General features: G+C 31.1%; 1 protein-coding gene and 1 long non-coding RNA gene across 2 annotated transcripts; both read right to left on the minus strand.

The window, feature by feature from the left end:
• Positions 1-1,273: 1,273 nt before the first annotated feature.
• On the minus strand, positions 1,274-3,247 carry LOC110636267 (uncharacterized). Its single transcript, XR_009147788.1, has 2 exons — positions 3,107-3,247; positions 1,274-1,818 (listed from the first exon to the last, which is right to left on the minus strand). It is a non-coding gene; the product is annotated as an uncharacterized LOC110636267 (long non-coding RNA).
• Positions 3,248-13,650: 10,403 nt separating this feature from the next.
• Positions 13,651-14,376, minus strand: LOC110636326 (agamous-like MADS-box protein AGL80). Its single transcript, XM_021786013.2, has one exon. The coding sequence runs from the start codon at positions 14,371-14,373 to the stop codon at positions 13,651-13,653; it is 723 nt and encodes a 240-aa protein (XP_021641705.2). The 5' UTR covers positions 14,374-14,376.
• Positions 14,377-20,117: the final 5,741 nt, after the last annotated feature.

Consider the following 20,117-nt stretch of genomic DNA (forward strand, 5'->3'; position numbering starts at 1 on the left):
GAAACAAAAGCATCAAGAAACCTAATTTTATGGTCAAAATTAAAGTGCAGAATGTGAGAAACTTCAATTGATGGCATATGTTCATGATTCCCCTGAATTTGGTTGTCTTGCCAAAAAAGCTCTTGGAATTCTGATAATGATCGATGAGAACTTGGTATTCTGCTGGATCTGTTAAGATCATCATCAAGCCCTTTAAAATTTCCTCCCTGTCTCTGAGATGGAGTACCTAAAGGAGAGTCTTGTTCATTGCCACAGGATCTGCATACTAAAAAGCAGCAACATCTGTACCATCTGATTCATAGTCAATAAAGTTAAAATTCCAAGTCTCAGAAACTGGAAATAATACATTGTATGTATCAGGAAGATACCTGGAATGTAAAAATTTTCAAGAAGAGGGGTTCTGGTACATGGTACCTCTCTTGTTTCTCAATCTTTCAGTACCTTTTTGGTACATGGTAGCTCCGTCAATTTGCAGAACTAGCTTTTTGCAGTATATATCTTTGGATCAGTTCTCTCTTATTTTTCACAAATACAGTACTTAATTTCTTGACCCTTCTTGCCACGACATTTCATCCTCACCATTCGTATCAACCTTCAAAATAATTCTAAACATCAAATTCAAACGCTACCCTCCACTGTAAATTCAAGGGTAAATTACAAAAAAAAATACATTGTGGGTTGGCCTATTTTCAAGTAAGATTCTATAGTTTGATTTGTGACAAAAAGGATCCTGTGATTTTCTACTCTACTGTCAGCAAAGTGCATGTTTTCTAACGCCATATACTAAAGTTGATGTAGAATTAAATATTCAAATAAAATGTATTTTTAAATTATAAATGTGGTTACACTTGAAATAAGATTTAACAAATAAAAAAATAAATTGTCTTCCAATTTTCTCCAGCATTTCTCAGAGACCACACAGAGTAGAACCAGCCAAAATCCAAATCCCAAACATCTATGTGTATACAACCAAAATCCAATGTCAATCAGAAGTTGAAGACAATTCATTAAAATTATCATCATCTGATACAAATGAAACTTCTTCAGTGTTGCTCTTTATCATAAATGGGTTTTTAGTAATCTTAACTGAAATATCGTCAGGCACCATTGTGTTTTCTCTTCTTCCATGAATTTCTTGTGGTAAAATAAGTTTCTGAAGTGCTAGAGCTTCATTAATATACTTCCTTTCACTTACAACTGAATCCTGTTTGATATTATATAAAATTATTTTTTAATTAAATATTTAATGCTACAGAAGCATTAATAGACGATGTAAAGGAAAAAGATGCACTTTGATAACAGCAGAACATCATAGGCTCTTTTTGTCACAAATCAAAGTAAAAGACGCGACTTGAAAAAGGCATCGAACTACAAGGTACTTGTTTTTGTAATTTCCCTCAAAATTCAACAGCTTGCTTGCTTCCCATTTCATACCCAACAAAGAATACTCAACAAAACCTTATGAGAAAGAGCTCTTTGTGGGCTAGCTAGAGCTTTCAAGTGCAAGAAATTTTTGTATCTATCCATATATCATGGTTGGCAATAACAGGCAAACCAAGAAGTGTTTTTTTTTCTCTGCCTTTAAAATCTTCCAAGTCCTGGAGGCCTTGCGACGATAGTTATGGAGATGCATCTGATGAACCAAGGGCGTATCCTAGTGAGGAAGATGGCAGAGGTCAATGGAAGATTGCGGATCCTCATATTGACACAACCTTCTGCTTTCATTGCTTATGTCCATGCAACTTGTAACTCAGAATCTGACCGCTAAATTTATCAGCCCGCAAAGGTCTGATCATAGATTTCTCAAACTACTTTTATCTGTTGAATGAAGTTGCAAAAGTTAGTGAATACTAATGAATAAAGATTGCAACATCGATATTTATTTATGTTCTTTTCTTTGAATCTCTTCGTCTTCATATTCTTAACTCTTTCGCCTTTTATATATATATATATATATAATACATGCTTACTATTCATTTGATCTTTGAAAGTAGTGTTATTTTCACTCTCATGAGTAACTAAGAAAGCAAGAGCAAAGTGATTAAACATATATGATTGAGGAAGAATCTTGCATAAATATAAAATCAGAGCAGCACTGATATTGGTATTGCTTTAATCTTATTAGAAACAGTAACAACAAACTAATGAGATTTAGTTTAATGGTACTGTAATCATGTCCAAGGTCTAAAATTCTTGTTCTGATAAGAGCCAAATAAAGAAAAAGCAGAAGCAGCGGGAAAAATTTTATGGTCAAATTAAATTGCAGAATGTGAGAACTTCAATTGATGGCATATACTTATAATCCCCCTGAGCATATGTATAATGTAGCGTAATTTACCATTTAGTCCGTATGTTTTACCATTATTAACACTTTGATCTCAGTATTTTAAAAAACAAATTATTTAGTCAATCAGTTTTGCTTTTGTCATACGCTTAGGTCTTTATGTCCATAAAAACGAAGGAAATCATTCCTAAAGATGATGAAACATGCTAAAGAGCTTAGGGTAAAATATATCAAGGAAACAAAGTACGTAAATTACATCTGAACAAACTTAGCCATCTCTCTCTCTCTCTCTCTCTTGTCGTTGCAGTTCTCTCTTTTGCCAAACATCACAACCGCTAGAATCATGTTTCCCTTTCATCTCTTTAAAATGCTACAAATCTCATAAAAAATGTCAAAATTTTAGCAAAAATACGATGGTCATACTAGGGATAAAAAGAAAATTCAGTAATATGCCAGGATAAGTAAAATACCCATTTGTTGTTCGTTTTGTACCGCCTAAATTGAAAAGGAGAAACTAACGAAATTAGAGGGGTTTACTTCAGAAAAAATAAGAACAGAAAAAGAATAAATACAACCTAATAACGGTTTCAACATAGTAAATTTATTGAGACTATACAATTTCAAAAAGTTAAAAATTACATTAAACAGACTATACACTCCACCATCCACATAGCTAAAAAAAATTCTTAAATTAATCCGTGAATCAAATTGAGATTAAACAGAGTAATTTCCAAAAAAAAAAAAATCTAAATATGAATCAAGGCATAGAATTAGATTTGATTGAACTGATATTGAAGCTGTGGATGAAGAGAGAAAACTAACCTCCTTCTGAGTTTTGACTACTGAGGTCTGATCTGTGTCTCTTGCGTCTATGATTCTGTGCAACTTTTCTTTGGCTTTAAACGTCAATTGTCTGCCACATGTACATCTAGTGACTAATCACTAATCACACATTAGTAACTAAACCATAGCTAAAACGCGCGTGTTAAAGGCTTCTAATGTCAAAATCATATGTAAAATCTTGTTATTAAATTAGATATACTTCGTGAATTATACGCTAATCCAAAAATTAACCTAAATTTAAATATTTCAATATGTAGTTTCAATTTTTATTCCTCAAGGAATTGAATTCTAATTCCATCCATGTTTAATTAATTTTTTACCATTGAATGAGTAATTTTTTTAAAAAAAAAAAGAAAAGAAAAAAAAGCAATAGTGAAACCAAAAGAAGGAATAATGGGTGGGTAAAGCAAAGGAAGGATCCCACAAGGCAACTCCCATGAAAAGATACTGAAAATCCCAATTCTCAATTCCAATAGCAAAGGTCATTAAAAGGTCTCCAAGAATAAGAAAACCTAGAGAGATATGGACAGCCACCAAACCCTTCATAGGGTCAATGACCAAATTAAAGCTGTGAACCACAAACAATAGTGGAATTCAAAATTGCATAATTTGAAAATAATTTCTTTCACTATACTAATATCTTTTGGTTTTTCTTTTTTACCAATACAGTAATCAATTTCTTGGACTTGCCTTGATGTTTCATCCTCACCATTCACATCCACCTTCAAAATAATTCTAAACGCCAACTTCAAATGGTACCCTCCAGAGCCTCCACTATAAATTGAATAGCTTGCTTGCTTCCCATCTCATATACCCAACAAAGAAGACACAACAAACCCCTTAAGAGAAAGAGCTCTTTGTGTGCTGGCTAAAGCTTTCATTGCAAGAAATTTTCTATATCATGGGTGGCAATAGCAGGCAAACCAGGAAGTCTGTTTCTTTCTTTGGCTTTAATATGTTCAAGCCCAAGAGGCCAACTCGAAGGGTTGATGATAGTTATGAAGATGCATCTAATACAAGAAGGGTGTTTCCTAGTGATGAAGACGGTAAAGGTCCATGGAAGTTTGCTGATCCTCATATTGACACCAAAATTTCTGCTTTCATTGCTAATTTCCATGCAACTCGCATCTCAGAATCTAACTGCCAAATTTATCAGCCTGCAAAGGCCTGATCATAAATTTCTCAAAACAACTTCTTCTTCTTCTTTCTTCTGGTGTGTATCTTCTATCGTGTCCATATACATAGTATTCGTTTAATGATGTGGTAGAAGTTTTTGAATCCTAATGAATAAAGATAGTAACATCAAGATTTGTTTATGTTCTTTTCTTTGAGTCTCTTCATCAAGTTTCATATTCTTGATTGTTTCAATTTTATTTTTCATATATATACGTATATGCTCTAGCATTGATTTGATCTTCGAAGTGTTATAAATAGTTTGTATGTTAGATAGTACAGAGAGAAAGAATTCCTATATTATTAAAATATAAGAAAGTGAATGAATGATAAGAGTGAAATGTGTATAGAATTATATATATATAAATAAATATATATTATTTTATTATGATACTTGGCACGTATATGTGTGAAAATAAAATAAATAAGATAATTTTCGTAAATAAATTACGAACAGATGTATTTATTAATAAGTAGATATGTTTATCAATAAACAGACATGTCAATTCTATATAAACAGTCACAACTGTTTGTATAAGTGTCTGTTAATAAACAGAAATGTCTATTGTACAAACAGTTGTATCTATTAAAGATAGACAGATGTGTCTATTTAGTAAATGTACCATGACTTTTCATTATTTATAAATATGGATGAATTTTTCAATCCAAATATATACTACTTCTATTTCTTCTTCTTCTTCTTCTCTTCTAGTCTCTCTAAATTCGATTCGTATAAAGAGTTCTTAAGGGAAATCTTCAAGAGCTGCTGTCTGCAGATTTCAGGCTTTATTGTATCCTGGAGGTATATTGCCATAACCTTACAGCAATCTAGTAGGGACAATTAATACCTTAAATACCTTAAAAATAGTGATTCATCACGCCTGAACATGAAGCTATTTTCTCATGAGTTCCTAAAGAAGCAAGAGCCAGTGTTTATTAAATGCACAAAATTGAGGAAGAATCTTGTATAAATATAAAACCAGAGCCGCACTGCATTAATCTCATTAGAAATAGAAACAGCAAACTAGTAAGCTTAAACTTAGTGACACTGTAATTGTGTCCGAGGTCTAAAATTCAAGTTCTGATAAGAGCTGGGAAAAAAAAAAAAAAAGCAGCAAGAAACATAATTTTATGGTCCAATAAAAGTGCAAAAAATGAGAACTTCAATTGATGGCATATGCTCATCATCCCTTATGAATTTCTTCAACAGGTTATCATGCTGAGAAAGCTCTTGGAAATCTGATAATGATGAGCCGTTAGAATTATGCTGGTTCTCTCTATTTATTCCCTCCTCTTGCCCTTATTTTCTCTCTCTCTCCCTGTTTTTGTCTCTATCCTTTGTTTCTCTCTCTCTTGTTCTCCCATTCTTTGTCTCTCTGCTATAGGATAGAAAGAGGGAGAGAGAGACAAAAGGCAGAGGTAAAACACGAGCTAGAGAGAAGTGAGAGAGATAGAAATGGAAAAGGATAGAGAGCAAGACGTAAATGGGAGAGAGAGAGAGACAAACAAAAATAAGGGAGAGTGACAAAGATAAACCGTAAATAACTTTAAAATTAAGAGATAAAAATTGTTTTGCCATTTCCAAAAACTATTTTAAGCAACTCTAAACTCAACACAAAGATCCATATCAATAGAGGATAGTTGTTCGTACTCTTTAGATCAAAGTAAAAAAATTATAAAATTAAGAGAGAAAAAAAAACAAGTATGCGACGGAAGCAAAATTAAGAGGCTAAATAATTTATTTTTTAAAATATAAAAATAAAAAAGTTAATAATAATAAAATACATAAATCAAATAGTAAATTACCCTATAATGTATTATGTATGCCAGTTAGCTTTACTGAACTATTGGTGGAATCCCAGGGCATTTCGTTTCCTGAAGCTAACCCCTGGAACTTTCATTCATGTCATTTTTCCCACGTACCGTTCAATTCTTCTTTTGTATCAGGGAAGATGCCTGGAATCTAACACTTTTCCAAGAAGAGGGGTTGTGGTACATGGTACCTCTCTTGTTTCTCAATCTTTCAGTACCTTTCTAGCTTTAATTTCTGACAATACTCACTTTGTGATGTTTCTTTCTTCTATCTTTCTCTTTTTTTTTTTAATTTTTTTGTAGGTATGCATTATTGGCCTGAAACACCCTGAAATAAAAATCTCGAAGGACTGATAATGACCAAGCAACAGATCAAGTGCGTGCATCAGGCATCTATATGCGTATATACACTGCAGAATCTTAAACTTTATAATGAAGTTCACACACACACACACAGCGAGAGACCTCTGCTGCAAGTTTTAATAAATATTCTTTACAAAGTACTTAATAGCTGTAATTTCTGATAATGTATATATTGGTTCAAATTCAAGATTCTTCATTAGCCTACTTGTTTCGATGTGGTGCATATCACTAACTACCCAAAAGAATTCAAAATTTCCCTTTCATTCTTTTTTCTGAAAAAGAAAAAGAGTTATTTTGGATCAACATTTATGTTTAAGCTAATTTGAAATAAAAGAATTTTCACACAATCATGCATAAATTGTATTTCTTTTAAAATAATTTTTTAAATTAAAAAAATGAATTTTTTTCATTATAAATATAAAAAATAGTTAAAAAAAATCAATTAAATTAAATTCTTACAAAATTTTTTATTCCAAACAATGGGATAGTGGCCCAACGTAGCAATGTTGTCAAAGAAGAGATCAAATTCACAGTCAACTAGAATTAGGAATATTTGGACATTCTATACCTTAGCAATCAAGTTTTTTTTTTTTTATAAATTTTTATTAATTAAAAATAAGGAAACACTTAACATAAATGGTCAAATTAAATTATTGATCAACAGATCATCCCATAACACCCAAATCTACGATGAATCATGTTAAGTGAAATTATCAATCAAGTATTTACCTCATAAAATAAAAAATGTTAGGAATTTAAGTATCCAGTCGTTATAATCCAATTTTTAATTTTTAAACTTTCAATTGTTTACCTGCTATATTTAATAAATATAATTTTAAAATTAATTTTTTAAAATTACTGATTAAAATTATAATTATATAGTTGAAATTTTAAATTTTTAACTGGTAAATTTTAGCAATTTAATTACTTACTAATAATCGTCAAACTAATAATTAATTATAGAGTGATGCTATTTGACCTAATAGTATCGTGTCTCGTCCCAACAATTATATATACATATAATCTAAACCCAAAAATTTTAAACTCTAAATCGTATATTCTAAACCCTAAACCCTAAATTCTAAAACTGAATCCTGAAAATCTAAATCTTATATCCTAAACTTCTAAAATTAGGTTTGGATTTAGATTTTTAAATTTTAGGGTTTAGAATTTTAGAATTTAAATTTTAAAATTTTAGGATTTTAGAGTTTTAAAGTTTAAGATTTAAATTTTTAAAATTAATTGAGATAGTTAAAATATATAATTAATTGAGATAGTTAAAATATATTATTGTTGGGTAAGTGGCATTACTTTTAATTATAATTGTTAAATCAAACAAGCTTTAATTTCAAATGTAGGAATAGAAATGAAGGCTAAAAGACAATTTAAAACAAAGTGAAAAAGATGCCAGGCTTAAAAACTAGTAATGAAATGGTTTGGCTTTTATGCATAGCTGTAAGTAATGGTGACCATCTAAATTAGTAAAAGATGCAGACCTTTTAAGAACCCTTATGAGTTCCCCTTTTGATGATTCCACCATGTGCCTCCTCAAATATCTGATGCTTATAAACCTTCAAATTCTTTCTTTCTATTCCACCATGTATGGTTCTCTTCTCATCTTTTTCTTCCCCTTTCTCTCAGGTTACAGTTAATTTCACTTGCTTTCCATTGTAATATGATGACCAGTTTAATGCCAATTTCCCTTTAAAAATTAAATAAAATTCTAGTTATAATAGGCATACAAATTTAAAACATACACGACACACATAATATATATATAAAAAAATAGATACATCAATGAATAAAAAACGAGAAAAAGTTTTACATTACAATAACTCAAAATTTTTGAACTCTAATTTCAATATATTTACCTTACAAAATGTTTTATTTAATCGCAGCACAAACTATTTACGTTGAGCCATAATTCAAATCCAATAAAAAATATCTAAAATACAATCTAAAAACTTTTCATTCATTGGGAATCTTTACTTGTTCAGTTTTAGAAATTTAAAAGGATTAATTTTTATTAGCAAACTGAATTATTTATGAAGCAAAATCATCGGATTCTTGCACTTTTAACATCTTGAATGAATATATATATATATATATATATATATATATATATATATATATATATATATATATATATATCTTTGCTTACTAGCTAATCAACTCTTGCCTTTTATTGCTGACACCTACATAAAAAATTAATGGTCTAATTACTTAAAAATTTATTAATTTAATCATTATTATTGGCTTATGCTAAGCTAATCTTTAAGTCTTTGTACTTAGTGCTTTGCAAAAGCACATACTTGATTACATTAATAATAGGTAAAAACTTAATTAGATTTAGTATACTATAAATTTAAGATATAAATATATAAAATTTATTTATTTTATATATAAATTTTATAATATATTTATTTTAAATTTATGATAAATTAAATTTAGGTAAAAATTTTATTAATATTAATGAAAAGTCACATCCATCTATATATCAAGAGTAGCATCTGTACTAAAGTTCCACTAATTAAATTCTTGTAATATATAAACATATACTTGATTGTCTACTTGCACATCTTAGGAGTATTTCAATATTTATTTTATTTATCAGAGTATTTACCTTATAGAATAAAAAGTTTATAAGTTTAAAATAATCTCCGATTTTAATTTCATTTTTAAATAAATTAAAATTAAAATTTATTTAAAATGAATTCTATTCTTGCACTTTGTAATTGATTTGAACCGTGTGTAAATGAAAGAATGCTTTCTACATTTTGACACTTTATTGGAAAGAAATGTTCGATAATATTAACTGTTCTAATAGGTGTTAGTTTTTCTAACCAGTGTTAACTCTTTTAATAACTGTTAACTAGTTATTAGCAGTTAATAGTTAATTGTTTATATAGTGATTTAAAATAAAAGTGTTTGATAAAAATAATTATTAAATTAATTATTAAATATAAAAATAATTATTAAATTAAGTATTAACATTAGTTAAAATATTTTTTTAATATCTAAATATTAATATAATATTATATTATTAAATAATATAAATAAAAAAATAATATTTTAATTTTACGTTAACTTAAAAGTCTTACTCAACAGAGCTTAAAACTATTAAGTCTTGAATTTGAATCTATCAAAAGAGAAAAAAAAGAAAGCAATGATGAGGCAACGTGTCAATCATTTGTTGGAAGGAAGACATTAAAAATGGCAAAGGAAGGTCCCACAAGGCAACAACTAGGCACCTCCCAGAAAAGATATTGAATACCGCAATTCCCAATTCCAATGCCAAAGGTCATTCAATGGTCTCCAAGAAAAAGAAAAGCTTGGAGAGATACGGACAGCCACCAAATGCTTCATAGGGGCAATGACCAAATTAAAGCTGTGATCCACAATTGTGGAATTCAAAATTTCAGAATTTTGAAAATAATTTCAGTATCTTTTGATTTTTCTTTTTTACCAATACAGTTATCAATTTCTTGGACTTGCCTTGATATTTCATCCTGATCACCATTCACATCAACCTTCAAAATAATTCTAAACATGCTACCCTCCACTACTATAAATTGAATAGCTTGCTTGCTTCTTAGTTCATACCCAACATAGAACACACAACAAACCCTTTAGAGAAAGAGCTCCTTGTGTGCTAGCTAGAGCAAGAAATTTTCGATATCATGAGTGGCAACAGCAGGCAAACCAAGAAGTCTGTTTCTCTCTTCGGCTTTAATATATTCAAGCCCAGGAAGCCGACTCGAAGGGTTGATGATAGTCATGAAGATATACATAATACGGGAAGGGTGTATCCTAGTGATGAAGATGGTAAAGGTCCATTTAAGGTTGCTGATCCTGCAATTGACATAAAAACTTCTGCTTTCATTGCTCATTTCCATGCAACTCGCGTCTCAGAATCTAACTGTCAAATTACTCGCATCTCAGAATCTAACTGCCAAGTTTATCAGTCTGCAAAGGCCTGATCATAAATTTCTCAAAACAACTTCTTCTTCTTCTTTCTTCTAGTGTATATGTCCATGTATTATTTGTTTAATGATGTTGTATTCTTTTTTTTTTTTTTTTAATTTCTAGTGTCTCCAGAGTATATTGTAAAAGTTTGTGAATCCCACTGAATAAAGACAATAACATCAAGATTTGTATATGTTGTTTTCTTTGATTCTCTTCATCAAGTTTCATATTCTTGACTGTTTCAGTTTTATTTTTCATTTATATGCTCTAGTATTCATTTAATCTTTGAAGGTCTCATCGGTTATCAGTATCAAAAGAAGCAAGAGCAAGTGATTAAATATATATAATTGAGGAAGAATCTTGTATAAATATAAAACCAGAGCGCGCCGCACTGATATTGTTATTGCATTAATCTTATTAGAATCAGAAACAGCAAACCAAGGGGCATTAACTTAGTAATACTGTAATCGTGTTCGAGGTCTAGAATTTGAGCTCTGATAGTAGCCAAATGAAGAAAAAAGAAACATAAGCATCAAGAAACATAATTTTATAGTTAAAATTAATGTGCAGAATGTAAGAACTTCGTTTGAGGCATATGTTCAAGATTCCCCTGAATTTTTTCAGCAGGTTGTCTTGCCAAAAAAGCTCTTGGAATTCTGATAATGATAAGCCCCGGAATTCTGCTGGTTCTGTTAAGATCATCATCAAGCTCTCAAAAATTAATTTTCTCCCTGAGATGAAGTACCTAAAGGAAAGTCTTCATTCATGGCTGCAGGATCTGCACACTCAAAAGCAGCAACATCTGCACCATTTGATTCATTGTCATCAAAGTCAAAATTCTAGGCACTAGATATTGTAAATAAGTAGTCTTTTTCGACATTCTACAGTACTTCAACCATCAAGTATTTGCCTTGCAGCAGAAGATGTAAGGAATTTAAGGCTTATTTATTTTACAGAAAATAATTATATGTGGAAAATATTTTTTTAAAAAAGTAAATTTTTTTTTTGGGTATTATATTAAAAATTAATTAAATTAATTGTAAAAACTAAGTGAAAAGAAAAAAAAAAAATCTAAAAACACTAATTATTGGTCACTAGTCCTGATGATTCAAAAGTTAAAGTGAGCCTACAACAAGCATGAAGAATCAACGACAACAAAGTAAGCATCGGAGAAAATGGCTTTCCAATCTTAAAACAGAAAGTCATTTTCCCAAATTTTAGTCATTTACTAACTGACTATTGATCAACAGCATTTTACCATTGAACATCAATAATTACTGTAATGTGAAATCAAACAAGACTTAAATTCTAATCATCTTATTCCCTTTAATAATTTCGAATGTACGAATAAAAATGGAGACCAGAAGACAATTTAAAACAAAGTGAAAAAGATGCCAGGCTAAAAAAGTAGTAACGAAATGGTTCTTGCTTGGCTTTATGTATAGCTCCAAGAAATGGTGACCATCTAAATTAGTAAAACATGCTTAAGATCCCTTATGAATTCCCCTTGATGTTTCCACTATGTGCCATCCTAAAACAACTGATGATTATAAACCTTCCAAATTCTTTCTTTCTACTCCACCATGTATGGTTCTTTTGTTTGCTTTCAATGAAGAAAAAATTTCATTATAATGATGGAATAAATTACAATCAATCAGAACTCTTTAAACCCTAATCTCAATGCATTTACCTTACAAAATATCTTATTTGATCACTCCACGAACTTTTTGAAATGAAGTACAATTCAGACCCAACAAAAAATTATCCAAAACAATTACTTTTCATCCATTAGGAATCTTTACATGTCCAGTCTTTGTTTAGGCAAACTCAATTATATATTTATGAAGCAAAATGATGAGATTCTTGCACTTTTAACGTCTAGAATGAAAAAATATCTTTGCTCAGCAGCCAGCCTGTTATTGTTGATACCTACATATATAATCAATGGTCCTAATTACTTAAAAAAAGTTATTAGTATAATCATTATTATTGGCTTATGCTAAAGCAAATCTTCAAGTCTTTGTAGTGCTTTGCAAAAGCATATACTTTTATGATATTTTATATTGTGATTCTGTATCTTAAATTTATGTGCATGCTATAATACGACATATTTGTGCAATTTTTGTGTGGATTATCAACATATCATGAGATACAATCCTTGAGATAACTCAAAATAATTATGACTATATTGCACAGATACAGAGAGTTATCTCAAAATAACTATGACTATATTATACAGATAGAGAGTTATGTAGTTGGATATAAAATATTTTCATTTAGTATGTGTTTTTTTTTTTTTTTTGCAAACAACTACCTTAATTTATAAAAGTCTTTTTCACATCCACTGCATCTGCAGTAATCAAGCCTAAAGATTAAAGGGTTTTCAATGGGAATATGGGATGGCTAATATTGTTTCTTTCCATGATCAAGAACAAAGAAGGAAATAAATTTATACATACATATATATATATATATATATATATATATGTGGAAAAATCAAAAGAATCTTTGGATTTACAAATCATACATATGAAAATTAATATGCAATATAATGAAATTAAGTGAACATTTATTTCAATTAATAAAATTCCGTTTAATTCAAATTAATCATATATAGCAAATTATAATTTCATGAATATAGTCTCAGTCTTATAATGAAAATATCTTCCAAATTGTTGAGAGTAAAGATATGTAAATAAAATAATATTGTTTCTTTCCATGATCAAGAACAAAGAAGGAAATAAATTTATTATATATATATGGAAAAATCAAAAGAATCTTTGGATTTACAAATCATACATATGAAAATTAATATGCAATATAATGAAATTAAGTGAACATTTATTTCAATTAATAAAATTCCGTTTAATTCAAATTAATCATATATAGAAAATTATAATTTCATGAATATAGTCTCAGTCTTATAATGAAAATATCTTCCAAATTGTTGAGAGTAAAGATATGTAAATAAAACATACATGACAAGGAAATATTTGAAAATATATAAAATACATTTTATGAAAATGATGAACAATTTTTACTTAGTCCGTCAAGGATAAAGATATAAGATGTGGTGAAACTCATATTTTATATTCGAATCTCTTATATTTATGTCTTAAACTCACAATAAAAATTACATCATCAAATGCTCCAACCCCAAATCACTTAGAAGACTTCAGTAATATAAACCCTAATTAATTAAATATTCCTCAAGGGAAAAATGCACTAGACCAAAGATCATTATGATTATTATCCCAAAAAGGAAGAATCACCTCATCCCCACCAAATCCTATGTGTTCTTGTGGATTGATCCAATTGATGTGCCATTCCTGCTTCTGCATAGCTTCCATGTTCACCTCAGAAGCTTGTCTATCTGCCTCCTGCCGTGTTGCAATATCATTAACCTCCCCACTAGGTCCAGCCCCAGAAGCCAATGCTACACCAACTTGGGAATTAGCCTCTTTGTTAAGTGTCTCAACCCTCTTATGAATCTCCTTCAAGTTTTGATCTATTAACCAGTTTAGATCATTCAAATCCACCATGTTAAGGCTGTTTAGGCTCTTTCCAATCAAGCACTGGAACATAAGCTGTGTCATCTCCTTTTCTCGGTTGTCCTTTCGCTGTTTCTTGAGGTGCTCATTGGCTTTGCAGATCCTTTCTCTGAGGAAACTGTCTTGGTTCACCATTTTCTTGCTTTGCTCCATCTGAGGTATGTTCTCGAACTGAGCCAGCATGCTTTGGACTCCCACAAGAGATGGCCAAACCTCAGGTTGAGAATCATGGGGACTATAAATGATCGCACAAGCGTCAATTCCACAAAGGGTGCTTAACTCGCTCACCTTCTTCATTAGCCCCTTCTTCCTTCTCTTCAAGGTTTCTTTTCTTGCAGAATCATTAGTTATATATGCAAGCTTCACCTTCTTCCTAGTCATGGCGGCAGCAGATCAAGAAAGCAAAGAAAAAACAAAAATATTATGGAAGTTTGGAACCTATTGGTAGGTATCTTGCCCCTTACATTCTATACTATTTGTAGGGCTAGAGGATACCTACATTAGTAATATAGGATTATGGAATTGTTAATTATTGGTTGGTGATATTAATGAGTGATTTTGAAAGTATCATTTAATTACAAATATAATCTTTGAAAATTTCTAACACAGGCGAGCAAATACAATCATTTAATTAAGTTTATCTTTTTGATTCGTTTAAATACAAATTTTATATAAAAATTAAAAAATTTACAAAAAAAGAAAAACATCTCATTTGTGATGTGATGAGAAAAATTGCATATATAATCATTTAAAAGGTTAATATGGTAATCAATAAGTGGTTGGATTAATAAGATGGTACTAATTTTCAGGCGAATTTCACCTATAAAATCGATAGTTCGAGTTTTAAAGTTTTCATTGTTATGTTTAAGTCAACGGTACTGATTTTTAGGCGAACTTCACTTGTAAAGTTAATAGTCAAATTTTAGAGTTCCCGCTCTTATGTTTAAAGCATGTGTCTTTCATTTGTATAGATGTGGAATCTATTTTTTATAATTTACAAAGAAGTCTGTCCATTTAGAAAAAAAAAAAAAAAAATTGTGAGTTGGTAAGAGTTCATTTAATCATTTCTTATTTGATGTTGATTAGGTTTTATTTGAAGAATAGATAATCCAAAAGTGGATCTTAACCGTTAGTTTTTACAAAAATCCTTCACTTGTTGCTTATATTTCTTTTTAGCTATTTTTGCCAAATCAATAGTAATTAATGTTGTTTTAAAAAAAATATTTTATTAAATATATTATTTAAATAATATTAAAAGTTAATTTAAATTAAATTTAAAATATTTCAATAAAAAATTAAAAAAATTAAATAAATTATTTAATCAATATCTAATTTTTTTTTTTTCAAAAAAAATTGTTTTATAATCTAAACTCAAATAGAATCTTAAAGGTAAATTATCTAATTTAGCCCCTATAATTATTGAAAAAGTTCATGTCACGACCCAACCTATGGGCCGGACCGGCACTAGGGCCTGGGCCAGCCTAAAGCCCCCGAGGCCCGTAGTAAGCCTAACTGTTCATTAACCCAACTCTAAGGCCCATCTGGGCCCAATATCAAGAAAACAAAGGACAGAGTCCGGCCATAAAATGGACTTACCAACGGGGAGTTTTCGACTCACCCGACCTGTAAACACAATATATAGTCAATTGGGGAGCTCAGCTCACCCTCCACATACTCATCAACATAATAATAAATGGGAGCTCAGCTCCCTCATCCAATCCATCAAACATGCATAGCATATTAAGTTTACAGGTCCCAAAATAATAATTTAGTTTACAGACCCAAATCAAATAACATTTCTAACACATGCGGAAATTCTAAGATTTAACAAGTTTATACAAACATTAATAATTGACCTGCGAGAGAGAAAAGCAGGTTAACCAAAATAAAATCCTCCTGTAGCCTGAAAAAATATTGAACAGGAGTGAGCGTTCGACTCAGAGAGTAAAATATCAATTTTAACCATAATCTCTATAACTATCTAGAACTAATGCACCCTGTAGAGTGAAATGCAACATCAACAACATTTTCACATCATAACATCAAAAAGGTAATTTGGAGCACTCACACACCTGTAGTATCAATCATAACATATGGGAGTGATCCCTATCTGACTCTCTTAAATCCAACTGGTGCCGTGAATTACTCAAGCTCGGACTTCCACTTAATAACCAAATCGAGGGTCCCAGAATTACTCAAGCGTGACTACCCCTCGAAGGATCGGGTCCCAATGAATTACTCAAGCGTGATCGCCGTCCTATCCATAGTCCACACCACATCACCGCATGCGCCAACGCACGCTGCTGCTCCAAATTACCACAACAACATCCATGGCACATTGACAGTTATCAATGCAACATAAATCGTGCCTAGAGTTTAACTACATAAATATATGCATATAAGTGATGCATGGGCATGCTGAACATATAATAATACCGAAATTACAATTAAAATTAATATTTTACTCACAGACTTGGCGACAATCCTTTGTGGCGGTGGGCGGAGGAAGAAGGTCATTCCTCACGACAATTATATTACAATTATTTAATACAATCGACTCAATACAAACAAAGAAAAAGACCAATACGTCCTAAGTCGTGAAAATCCGTAGTCTCCCTATACCTAGGACCTACCCAACTGCAAAGGGTTCAAAACACACTTCTATACTCACAATCCATATATCCACAACTCAATCATATCACACAGCCCCTCCAGGCCCATCAAATCAATCATCCATCACGATGTAATATTTCAATTTAGTCCCTATAATTGACCATTTTTGCAAAAAGCGCCCAAACAAGCTCTAAAAATTATAAAACTTTGCCCATGGTCCTTAGCAATATTACACAAAAGTTCCTATCTTATTGGGAAGACCCTTTTTGGCAACAGCTGGTGCATTAATTGATGTGAAGGGTGAGAAATTGACACTTAGAGTGGGAGATGATCAAATGATATTCAACATCAATCCTGCCATGAAAAGGAATCATGAAGAAGTTGAGTCTTGTTTGCGGGTAGATATTATTGATGAGATTGTTCAAGAGCATTTCAGAAAAAGCTATCCGCAAGACCCACTTGAAAATTGCTTAGTCCATGGTGGGAACATTGATGATGATAATCACAACATAGCTGCTTTTGCACAACATTTGGAGAGTTCTCCACCACATCCTGAAGCCACAATTTTTCAACTTGAAGAAGTGCAGAATTTGGAGATCAAACCACCATCATTAAAGGTAGAGGATGCCCCAAAGGTAGATCTTAAACCTCTTCCTTCCAACCTCAGGTATGCTTTTCTTGGACCCAATGGAACATATCCTGTTATAATTAATGCATCATTGACTGATATTAAGAATGAAAAATTGTTGAGAGTTTTGAGAGAATATAGAAGAGTTTTGGGGTATGCAATTGATGATATAAAGGGAATTAGTCCAACAGTTTGTATGCATAGGATTTTCCTTGAGCCAAATAGTAAACCTTCCATTGAACATCAAAGAAGATTGAATCCTACAATGAAGGATGTTGTGAAAAAGGAAATCCTAAAATTACTAGCTGCTGGAATTATTTATCCCATTTCTGACAGTGAGTGGGTGAGTCCTGTGCATGTTGTACCAAAAAAAGGTGGGGTGACAATTGTTAAAAATGAGAATAATGAATTGATACCCACTAGAACTGTTACAGGTTGGAGAATGTGCATAGACTATAGAAAGTTGAACAATGCTACAAGAAAAGACCATTTTCCCCTTCCTTTTATGGATCAAATGTTAGAAAGATTAGCCAAGCATTCATTCTTTTGTTATTTAGATGGATATTCTGGTTTCTTTCAAATTCCAATCCATCCTGATGACCAAGAAAAAACTACCTTTACCTGTCCCTATGGCACCTTTGCCTATCGAAGGATGCCATTTGGATTGTGTAATGCGCCTGGCACATTTCAAAGGTGCATGATGGCCATTTTTTCTGATTTTATTGAAGAAATTATGGAGGTCTTCATGGATGACTTTTCAGTATATGGCACTAATTTTGATTCATGCTTGACTAATTTGTCTAAAATCTTGCAGAGGTGTGCTGATAATGATTTGGTGTTAAATTGGGAGAAATGCCACCTTATGGTCCAAGAGGGAATCGTTTTAGGGCATTTGATCTCAAATAGGGGAATTGAAGTGGATAGAGCTAAAATAGAAATTATTGAAAAAATGCCCCCTCCAACTACTGTCAAAGGAGTGCGGAGTTTTCTTGGACATGCCGGGTTTTACCGGCGATTTATTCAGGATTTTTCTAAACTTGCTAAACCCTTAACAAATCTTTTGAATCATGATGTTAAATTTGATTTTAATCAAGATTGTATGGTTGCTTTTTGCAGGTTAAAGACGGTAGGGGTGGCCACGGTTCAGGAACCGCCGATTCATTCTGAGCCGTTCGAGTTCAATAAAATTATGAACCTGAACCAAACCGTCATGGGACGGTTTGGTAGACGGTTCTTGAACCGCCGGTTCCGGTTCGAGCCCCGGTTTAAAACGGTTTAAAGGACGGTTCGAAAAATGACGGTTCGAGACGGTTTGAAAGCGGTTTAGGGGCGGTTTAAGAACAACTTAAAGGAAAAAATTAGAGGAAAATTTTATTGATTTAGAATTTAAGTTATATTTGTAAAAATATTTTAATTTTTCTTAGAAATCTTTCAATCAAAATAAAATAAGAAAAATAAGAATAAAAATAACTTATTTTTAAGAAAAATTTAATAAGCAAAAACTTGAACTTATTAAAAAATTAGAGATAAAATTAATTTAAAAAAAATTAGAAAAATGTGTATGAACTTAATTTTGCCTATGTATCCCTTTAGGATTTAGAGGAATCAAAATTTTCAGTTATAAGTTGAGAGAAAGGAGATTGAGGTGGTTTGGTCATGTGAAGCATAGACATAGGAAAGCTCCAATTAGACAAGTAGAGCATATTGGGTTGAGGATAGAAAGAAAATAATAGGTAGACCTAAACTAAGTTGGAGGAGAATATTACAACATGACCTAGAAGCATTACATATTTCTGAGGATTTAACCAAAAATCGTTTAAAGTGAAGAAAGAGAATCCATATAGCCGACCCCAATAAGTTTTTGGGATAAAAGTTTAGTTAAATTGAGTATTACTTGCCATCTTTAAAAAAAATTATATGATAATTGATAATTAAAAAAATATAAAGAAAAAAAATCAAAATAGAGGGTATTAAAAATTTTATTGAAGATATAAAATAATAATAGAGTAATTGAGATAGTATTAAAAATTTCAGTGAGTATAAAAATAATAAAGTAGGGGAATTGTGAAAGTACTGAGAATTAAAAGGAGTGTAGAAAATAATTATTTAGAAAATTTGAGAGAAATTGAAAGAGTATTAAGAATTAAAGAGAGTGTAGAGAATAATTGTGTAGAAAATTAATGATATATATATATATATATATATATATATATATATATATATATATATATATATATATATATATATATATAAATGAATTAGGAGTAGAGTGAAATATTTATTGAATTTTTTTGTATTTAAATCGCCGGTTTGGTCCGGTTCGGAATCATCGGTTCAATCCGGTTCGGAACCGCTGGTTCACGGTTTCTAAAAATTATGAACCTGAACCAAACCGTAGAAGGACGGTTTGATCGGTTTGAAGCGATTCGGTTTGACCGGTTTGGTCGGTTTGACCGAACGGTTCGGTTGATTCGGTTCAAACCGAACGTAGCCACCCCTAAAGACGGCATTAACAACGGCTCCTATCATGCAACCCCGGATTGGACTTTGCCATTCGAAATCATGTGTGATGCAAGCGAGTTTCTTTGTTGGAGTATCCTTGGCGTGAAAGATAGAAAACCTTATGCCATTTACTATGCAAGCCGAACCCTTGATGAAGCTCAAGTTAATTATGCTACAACTGAAAAGGAGTTCCTTGCGGTAGTATTTGCACTCAATAAATTTCGTTCTTATTTGGTCAACTCAAAGGTAATAGTTTTCACTGATCATGCAGCAATAAGGTATTTAATGAGCAAGAAAGAAGCTAAATCTAGGTTGATTAGATGGATTTTGTTACTTCAAGAATTTGATTTGGAAATAAGAGATAAAAAAGGTGTTGAGAATG

Source organism: Hevea brasiliensis, chromosome 3 (genome assembly GCF_030052815.1).
Source record: "Hevea brasiliensis isolate MT/VB/25A 57/8 chromosome 3, ASM3005281v1, whole genome shotgun sequence".
Classification (NCBI taxonomy): domain Eukaryota; kingdom Viridiplantae; phylum Streptophyta; class Magnoliopsida; order Malpighiales; family Euphorbiaceae; genus Hevea; species Hevea brasiliensis.